The sequence below is a fragment of the Vombatus ursinus genome, unplaced genomic scaffold (assembly GCF_900497805.2).
Source record: "Vombatus ursinus unplaced genomic scaffold, bare-nosed wombat genome assembly UNPS02014170.1, whole genome shotgun sequence".
In the NCBI taxonomy this organism is placed as follows: Eukaryota; Metazoa; Chordata; class Mammalia; order Diprotodontia; family Vombatidae; genus Vombatus; species Vombatus ursinus.
The window spans coordinates 2,134,074-2,143,776 of NW_020953948.1; the positions used below are offsets into that span (position 1 = coordinate 2,134,074).

The 9,703-nt window shown below is 45.2% G+C and overlaps 1 protein-coding gene across 1 annotated transcript in view; it reads left to right on the forward strand.

Moving 5' to 3' along the window:
• LOC114041207 (zinc finger protein 2 homolog) overlaps nt 1–9,703 on the forward strand; it is a 33,205-nt gene that overhangs the window by 19,383 nt on the left and 4,119 nt on the right. The window contains exon 3 of the mRNA XM_027859553.1: nt 4,953–5,048. Within this exon, the coding sequence (XP_027715354.1) occupies nt 4,953–5,048 (96 nt within the window). The remainder of the gene's footprint in view (nt 1–4,952; nt 5,049–9,703) is intronic.

Sequence of the window (9,703 nt, forward strand, 5' to 3'; positions counted from 1 at the left end):
AAAATTCGTGCTCAGGGCAGTCATTCCTGCAGGGGAGTCAGGGTTGAGGTCAGAGTATTTCCTCAGATCTTCACTTAGTCTATTCCTAAAGAGGGAGGAGTTCTCATTGGGTTCCTGGATAATGTCTCTCAGACAGTCATAAGAGACCTGCTTTTTGAATCCTGCCTTTATCCCTTCCAATAGACAGTTAATCACAGGCTATCCTGCTATCTCTATCATTCTTATGGTCCCATGAGGGATCAGAGCTTGGGAACACAGTGGCCCCAGGAGAATAGTGGGGTCCATTAATATTTAAGGCCATGTCATCCCCAGACTTCTGGGTGCAATCCCAGATCATCCTCTTTTCCTCCACTGTGCAGGTAGTAGAGAGGATCAGATTGATGTCTCCCCACATGAGGTCAAATTGGAGAAATGTCAGTTGGAAACCTTCTGAAAATTTCATAGGATCCTCTGAATGACCCCTTAGCTTCTCTTTAATTTGGGCCAGGTCTGACAAGGAAAAGGGAACATGGACTCTAGTGTTGGCTACCCCCAGCATCAGGAAACTCTTGTGGTGGGAGGATAGGGGCTGGATTTGCTGGGGCAGTCGGAAGTTGAGGAGGGCTTCACAGAAGAGGGAGAAAGGAAGGGAGTTCCCTGATGGATATTAGAGGGACTTGGTAAGGGGGTGGGAGCCGAGGATAAAGATTGGAGATAGAAGAGGAAGCGGGGGAAGAGGGGGAGGGTGGCAGAGCCATAGGTCAAGTAGTCACAGCGGGATGGTCAAGTATGTCTGGGGAATTAGGGGATTTGGGAGTTTTCTAACCCAGTCTTGGGAGATTCAGGAGTTTTCTTTCAAGTCTCGGGTCTAGGTTCGAAGGACAGTCTGGCCAAGAGCGTTTTACATTTTCCTCTAAGATCAGGATTTTGAGATAAACTCATAAGACTTTAAGTATAGGGTACCTTAGTCTACCTTCCTCCCCTCCTACAGAATAATTCTAATTGGAAGATAGTGTTATAGTTAAGGGACCTATTCAAGGGCCATTTCTCCTGATCTTCCAATTGGTACTGAGGCCAGGCTGTGTTACAGTAAAACACCAAGCACTTTTTCTTAAGATCTCTTTCCCCAAATTTCTCCCAATGCTGTAGTAGGCATCCCGGTGGAGGATCACCGGGTATTGCCTGGTTCTGTCCCATCCTAAGTCTCCTAGCAGCCTCTTGCTTGTCTTAGCATCCCAAGACAGAAGAGAGGGAAAAATGTGACTGACTCAGTGCCAGGGCATCCCCTTATATGAGTGTCAACAGTCCGACTGACCGCCCAGAATTCTGTGGAGCTTCAGACGCCTCTGGCAGTGGCTGGGTACTCCAGGGGTCTCTCAGGTAGGGAGACCTTAGGAGCAGAAAGGCCTGGGGAAGAGAACAAAGAAAAGGTCACTTGCCTGTCATCCTAGTGGCTAGGAGAAGGTCAGTGGAGCCCAATTAATATTTGGACTCTCAGGTTTCAGCACCACAGAGTGTTGAGATTAGAGTTGGGAGAGTTGGTTCAGGTGTGAAAGAATTCACTTAGAAGATTTTCTTTTAACCAATGGAAGCTTTATTTTGTGAAAGCTTCACGGGCCTGAGATTGGCAAGGAGCTAAACAAAGGCCCCAATATAGGACAAGACCCAGCCTTATACAGACAGAAAGCTATACAGCCTGTAGGATGATGATGCAATTGTAGGGTTTCTTGTGGGGGTTGAAGATTAGGGACAGGATAAGAACAAACAAGATGAGGAAGAGGGTTGCTTACAAGATAAGGAAAAATTGCATTGACATAGGATGAGGAAGATGAATGGCAGGATAGGGAATGCAGGACAAGGGAAACAAAAGCAATTCTTTCGGTACAAGTTGTATGGTATTTCAAGATAAAGGGGAAAGGACTTTAGGAGCCCTCAAGCTCCAGGATGGGCCAGGGAACAAGCCTCAAACCCCTCAGGGGGCCTCAGAGAGTAGCCCTTAATATTCTTTTAGCTTTTAGGGCACCATTTGTATCCACATCAATATAATATGTAATACAGATTCCAGAATCCTTCTAGGATCAAGACAAAGGGTGTTTCTGTTCTTTGTTTCCTGGAGAAAGACTTTTGCTTCATACTACTAGAAAATGGCAGCTTCATGGTCCTGTCCCATCTTCACCCTCCCCACTCTTCCACCAGCTTCAAGCATTTTCCCCCAAATGACCAAGGCAGATAACTGAAAATACGAAAGATTCTCATCCCAAATGGGGATGATGATAAGAGTGCCTGCCCACTAGGGTTGTGAGGATCAGAGACCGTATTTGTAAAGAGCTTAGCCCAGAGTGCTTGGCCCAGAGTAAGTGCTATAGAGCTACTTGTTCTCTCTCCTCTCCACCCCCACCCCCATTTCTCTCTCAGATCAGGTCCTGTGAGCACATTTTCCTTTGGAGACCCTCTCCACTCTGTAGTTGCTGCTGTTTGTTCTTCATTCTTCAAGAGGACCATGACATCATCGGGGAGGTGATGCCATGACATGCAAGTGAATTGGATTTAAGTGAGGCAGGGCTGTACAAAGCCATCAGCCTCACTTTATCTTCCAGAGCTATCTGAGTCCAGTGGCTATCTGAGTCCAGGACAACTGGAGATGGCCCAGGATGCAGTAGGGAACCTTGGCCTTTTCAAACTAAGGTCTTTAACATGTCTCAGTTTGACTGAGGCAGTGCCCATTAAGTGATTAAGGCTTAATTAAAAATGAGGCAAAAAATGGCCTCTTTGGTTCTTTGGTAAGGCAATTGGGGTTAAGTGACTTTCCCAGGGTCACACAGCTAAAGTCAAGTGTCTGAGGCCGGATTTGAACTCGGGTCCAATCCACTTAGCCACCTAAAGAATGGCCTCTTTAAAAAAAAGAAATAGATCTGGAAGGGGAACACCCTCAGGGTTTTTGGCCAAAACAGAAACAATTGTTATTTACATTAATTCTGAGCCAATCAGGGCTCAAACAATGACCAAGTAGGACTTGGTCTGGGACCAGAGTGATTTAGGGTTGAGGCTGGTCTTTAAGAGAAAAAAACCAAAATAACAACAGAAAAGGAGATTAAAATTTACATTCCCTTTGGGCAGAACACCTGCAGGTAAGAGGTGTGATACTCTATGTGGAAAGAGAAGAAAGGGAAGAAAAGAAAGAGAAGAAAGAGAGAAAGAAAAGAAGGAAAGAAAGAGAAAGGAAAGAAGGATGGAAAGAAAGAGAAAGGAAAGAAGGAAGGAAGAAAAGAAAGAAAAAAAGAAAGGAAGGGAGAAAGAAAGAAGGAAGGAAGGAAGCCATGTTGCCCAACTGTAAATTCTCTACTCACAGAGGTTGCTCCTTCGTTCTTGAACAGGACCAGATGCCATTGTTGAGGTTTAGATGTTAGGGTGCTGGGACCTTAAAATCATGACATGTGGGTCCTCAACGAAAGAATTTGACCCAATCTTTCTTGAACCATATAGGCCAGAGTCTTAAGGAATCTGACCTTTTGTGATCCTTGTAAAGACAGGTGGGCATGAGGAAATCTCAGTCCCTAAATGGTGGCCAAGATGGATCTTATATACAGTCAAGTACTTTGGGGTGACTGGAGGAGGGGCTGGGAGGAGAATCTTGAAGCTGGGGTGACTGGGGGAGGGGGGGAAGGATCCTGGGAGAATCCCGATGGGAGTATCTGGGAGATTGAATGAGGTCATCTGAGAATAGACAGTGGAGGGCTAAGCTTAATTAGGATAATAAAGAATTGGGAGTTTGGGCCTAGACAGATAAGGAAAGGCCAGTTGAGTGGATTATAGCCTCAGGGAACCAATGAAACTTCTTTGACAAAGTGAGTTTAAGGGTTTTCTGGGGCCCTTAGACAAATGGGACTCAAATTCTTTTTGGGGTGAGGGGCAAAGGTCTTGGCTTAAGCCCATACCCCATGATCATGACGTGCAAGTGAGTTGGATTTAAGTGAGGGAGGGCTTTACAACGTCACCAGCCTCACTTTCTCCTCCCACTCCATCACACATAATCAGTCAATGAGCACTAATTACATGATGGCTATGGGATGGGTTCTGTCCAGGTAAGGGCTGGTTTTGGAAAGACCAAAACAGTCCCTGCTCTCAGGGAGCTTCTCTTCTAAGAGGGTAGACAGCATGCAGACAAGCAGATATCTACAAGATTCATAGAAGATGAAAGATAACCTTAGAGGGGAAGGCTTCAGCTGCTGTGGGAATGTGGATAGGCCTCCTAGCAAGGGTAGCATTCCAGTTGAGCTGAAGGAAGCCAGGGATTCTAAGATGTAGGGCTGAGGAGTGAGGGCATTCTAGGCATGGCCAGTCAGCAGACATTTATTAAGTACCTACTATGTGCCAGGCACTGTGCTAAGTGCTGGGGATGCAAAAAGAGGCAAAAGACAGGCCCTGCCCTCAAGAAGCTTGCAGTCTAATGGGGGAGACAACTTTTAAACACATATGAACAGACAGGCTATATACAGGATAAATAGGAAATAGTTAACAGAGGAGAGGCAGTAGAATTAAGTGGGGTTGGAATGGGGGTGGGGGAGACAGAAAATCAGTGCCTTGATACATAGCTAGAATACACAGATAATACTACAAATGTTCTTTCTATATGTGACCTGCTGGGTCTTCTTAGTCCACCTTCTCCTTGACATGGAAAAATACTAATAGTTATGCCAGCAGACATTTCTGTGAAATTCTAAAGTTTGGAAAGCATTCTATGTATTCCTTACCCCATTTGGTCCTCACAGTCACCCTGTAGGGTAGGTTGTAGAAGTACTTTTATCCTTATTCTCCAAGTGAGGAAACTGAGTCCCAAGAGATTAGGTGATTTGTATAAAATCATATAGCTAAGAATGTTAGGTGAAATTTGAACCAAAGTCTCTCAGAAGAGGCTGGACTTGAATTCTGAAATAATTGTCCAATGTACTTTTTCACATCTCACTCCATAACAGGGCTTCAGGTGTCCAAACCAGATATGATCTTCCAGTTGGAAAGAGGAGAATCGCCGTGCATGTTAGAGGGAAAGGACTCTAGTGATCCCTGTCCAGGTAAGTGAGTGAAAAACAGGAGGATGGGAGTCACAGCTGAGCTGTGGGGAGGGGGGGAGAGGACAGTTCCTGTGCAGTGGTGCATCAATCAATCAATAAACATTTATTAAGCACCTACTGTGTGCCAGATCCTGGGTTTGGTGAACTGGATTTATGCCCTGCCCACGTCTCTCCCCTTCTATGACTAGCCACATCTGGGGCCATTAAACCTTGCCCCTTACTTAGGTGGAAGGCAAGCCACAACTCACGGGTGTCAGGTTTTAACTCTAGGTTGGCCTCCTTTGCCACATTACCTCATAGGCGTGGGCTGACCTACTTATCAATTCAAGTATGGGATCCAGGTCAAAGCTGTCATAGTAAATGTAGTTACCCACATCAGTAAGCATTCTGAGAATAATGTGAGGAGACACAGAACCTGTTGTAGTGTTAGGTAGGTAGAGGGTGGTGATACCCTTTTCCATTGGAAACTTTAGGTGTGGTTCTTGAACCCTGGGATAGTTAGTTGATCATCAGTCAGTGAAGGTGTTGGTAAAACTGTAATTTGCTATCCAGGATCAGGGCAGTATGGACCTTTCTGATCCCCCTAAACTTAGGATATCCTTGAATGCTCTCCACCCTCCAAATTGTTCCAAGACTCCTAAATCTTTGTAATCTAGACTTGAGCAACTCTTGGGATGAGTTCTTGTACAATAAGGACTGAGGTTCCCCCAAGACCTAAACTATTCTAACTATAAGGCCATGAAGGGAATAGCAGCCCTATGTCCAGTGACTTGGGTGGCACCAAATGTTCCTGAATACTGGAAGCCAAGTTAGTGTTATACCAGAGGACCCTCAGTGGGTCTGATGAGGATGGAATCTAGACCCCAAAAAGGAAAAGCCCTGGGCTTTCCCACATGGCCAAAAGTTCTCCTGAGGCTATAATTCTATACCTCCCTATGGCCCCAGGCCACTTCCCACCCTTAATCCTAGCTAGGCTCCATTCTCCCTTGGCCACCCCTGGAGTTCTCTTACCTCATAGACTACTTGGCCACTCCTAGATCTCTCCCATAGTCTGTCTGTATATAAGGTCCATCTTGTCTCCATTAAGAGGCTTAGATTCTTATAATCTAGCCAATAGCTAACGTTCAGACTTCTTAAGAGTCTGCCCAATATGACGGATATTCTAATAAACCTTGTCTTTGGCTGAAAGAAGGCTTGGGTCGAATTCTTTGGGGCAGGACCCACGTGTTGTGATATTGGGGTCCCAGTACCCCCAAGTCCCTAAACCACATCATTTTGGTGGCCCATATGGGGAAACTACCTAACCCCAAGTTCTTCTCCAGCCACGACTGGAAGGTATGTAAGGCTCCCCCAACTCCTTTCTTGCTCTGCAGTTGGGGTCACTCTGCAAGCACCAAAGCTTGGAGGTACTTTTCAGGCAGATAGTTATGAGGCTGTCTTGCACTCGGCCTGATGCTCTCAGGCTCTGGGTCCACTGGGTCGGTTCAAGGCCGTGGACCTGGGTATGCCTTCTGCAGCAGAGAGGACAAGGACAGATGCCCTATCTGGAAGTGTATGCCCAATTCTGTCAGCTCTCTTGGCGCTAGAGAATTGAGGAAAATTGCAGTTGCTTTTTGGTTCCCTGAGGCTTACTTACTTCCTTCCCTATACACCCCTAAATCTTCCTTCATGGAGATTACAGGGAAAAGTTAGAACAGCTAAAAATGTCTTGGCAGATTCTGGAGGTTTTGTGATTGATTATTTTGAAACTCCTCCTTATAACCCTGGTTACTCCTTTCTCCCACTCCCTTCCCTTGAGTCAAGAGGGTATCTGTTAACCCCTCTCATAAGAGAAGAGAGTTTCACCCTTTACCCCTCACCTTTGATTTCACCCTTCCCCACCTGGGAAAGGAAGGAGGGGGGAGGGGCAGCAGCTACAGCATGGGCCCCACTGGCAATGGCCTTGGGCCCTGGGGCAGCCTTTGCCTGGAAGCATCACCCACGTTCAGCACATCCTGCTCAAGGTAAAGAAGCTAGCCTCCAAGCTTGGGTAAGCACGCTGTTTTATAATTTAGTTTTAACTGTTAATGATGAGATGTTGATTGTCTGTGTAAAGTAATTTGGAAATGAATTTAACAAATGAATTTAACAATTTGACAAAACTGGAGTCACCTGATTGGTAATGGGTTTGTTTCAAGTTTCAGATTGGTGAACTTGTTGTATCAGTTATGTCAAGCAACTTTTCATAATTTAGTCACCGCTAAAATAATTTGTTGGTTATTGTTTTAATGTGTAAACGAGCCAAAAAGCTTGTTTGGGTTATGTATGGCTTGCCAAAAATTTGCAAGTGTATAGAAATCTCTAATGATTGGCTTTTTATACCAGGACAAATTTAAGTTTGAGATGTAAATCCTGGAAAAGTTTTTCCTAAGCTGAGATTAATGAAACTTGCTGTTTGAGGTAAAAAGCTCCTAGGATTTTATTTTGAATTGTCTGATGGATCATAATCCATCGATAATCAATAATTCATCATCTGAGAGAAATGCCACAAGCTACTCAGAGAAGGTGATACTGGTGGGAAGTCAGCATTGGGAAAAGCTGAGAGGACAATTTTAGCCTCAGTCTAAGATGGGATCCTCCTGGCTCAGTTTCCCCATTATGTTCCTGTGAAAAGGAAATGGCTATTTCTGAGTCTGGCTTTGAGATGGATTTGATAATTGCATGGTTGGAAAACTGAGTTTTCCAAACAGAGCTAAGGATGTTTTATCCCGTCATTTGGGTCCTGCAGTCTTTTCTGTCAGATTTGTGTCTTCCAGACTACAGGTCATTCACCTACAGTTGGTAGCAAACAGCAGGTACCAGCCAATGTCCCCCCCATCATTCCCTGGATGCAGCCTGTGCTCAGTTCCAGTCAATCTCCTCTTTGGGACCCCCCTGAGGCAGGGATAGCTCTATGCCCCTTGCCAGTAGGAAGCAGTTTCAGAAGACAAGACCTTCACCCCTTATACCAAAAGAATTTGGGTCCCATTTGTTTGAGGGGGGCAATGAGGAGGATGAGATCTAGACCCCAAAAAGGAAAAACCCTGGACTTTTCCACATGGCCAAATCTCTGGCTTTCTCCTGAGGCTATTCCATACCTCCCTATGGCCCCTGGCCACTTCCCACCCTTAATCCTAGCTAGGCTCCATTCTCCCTTGGCCACCCCTGGAGTTCTCTTACCTCATGGACTACTTGGCCACTCCTAGATCCCTCCCATAGTCTTTCTGTATATAAGGTCCATCTTGTCTCCATTAAGATACTTGGATTCTTAAAATCTAGCCACTGGTCAGATTCTTATAATATAGCCAATAGCTTACTAATGTTCAGACTCCTTGAGAGTCTGCCCAAAATGACGGATGTTCTAATAAACCTTGTCTTTGGCTGAAAGAAGGCTTGGGTCTAATTCTTTCGGGCAGGACTCATGTGTTGTGATTTTGGGGTCCCAGCTCCCCCAAACTCCTAAACCGCAACTGGTCCTTTGGGGCACCCTAGTTTCCATTAAGTAAAAGCTTTGGAGTAAAGATGATCAAAACAAGGACATTCTTGTTTATTCATGGAGAAATAGGTAAAAGACCTCCTATCCAGGTCACAGCTGTGTTTATTTATAACCAAGCTAAGTTTATTACGACAGTGTAATTACAAGATAGTGTAAGTCCTTGAACATCTCATGATTATTACCACTTCTGTGCTAGTTGTCATAGGTGGAACTGAATGGAAGCCCATAGAGTTGCCTGAACCATGCCACATAGCTAATATTAAACAATATCAGATCCCAGAGGGGATGAAAGGCATGTCCTTGTTGATAGAGATAAAGCAAAGGGCAATATTTGGCTGTACAAATTGCCATTATGATAACCATATTTGTTTAAGGAAGAAAGCAGTTGGTAGCTAGTGACTGATGGATTATTAGGAGCTGAGTAAAGTTGCTGTGCCAATCCCTGTGGCTGTTCTTGACTTTGCTAATGTGGTAAACTAGTTTAGGCCCCAGGTGAGTGTTGTAGAGTTCTGGATGGCAACAGTGCCTTTTTCTCTATTGGTATGGTGGAGAATGCTCTGTAGCCTTCAGTCTCATAGCATTCAATCCTCTCTGGATTTTTATGACCTCATGCACTCATGGTTCTCCTTCCCATCTGGCCACTCCTCAGTCTTGTTTCCTGGCTTTTCATCCATGTCACATCTACTCACCAGGAGCATGTGGGACCATCTCCAATCAGCCTGATCTATCTCTTGCCGCCGGGCTCAGATGGCTCCAGAGGAGAAAGTAAGGCTGGTGACTTTGCACAGCCCTCCTTCACTTAAATCCAATTTATTAGCAAGTTCTCACCTCCTGTTGTCATGGTACTCTTTGAGAATGAAAGACAAACAACAACAACCGTGAATATACCCCGGAGGTCTGTCTTGGACCCTCTTTGCACTATATACTCTCACTTGGTGATCTCATCATGATGGGGTTGGGATGTGGACCCTGAAAAGGAAAAACCCTGCTTCCCCCCACCATGGCCAAATCTCTGGCATTCCCTTGTGGCTATAATCCTATCAACTGGCCTTTCATTGTGGCTAAACCCAATCTCCCAATTCTCAATTCTCTGTTACCCTTAACCTAGCCTAGCCCTCCATTGTCTCATCTCCCTATGGCC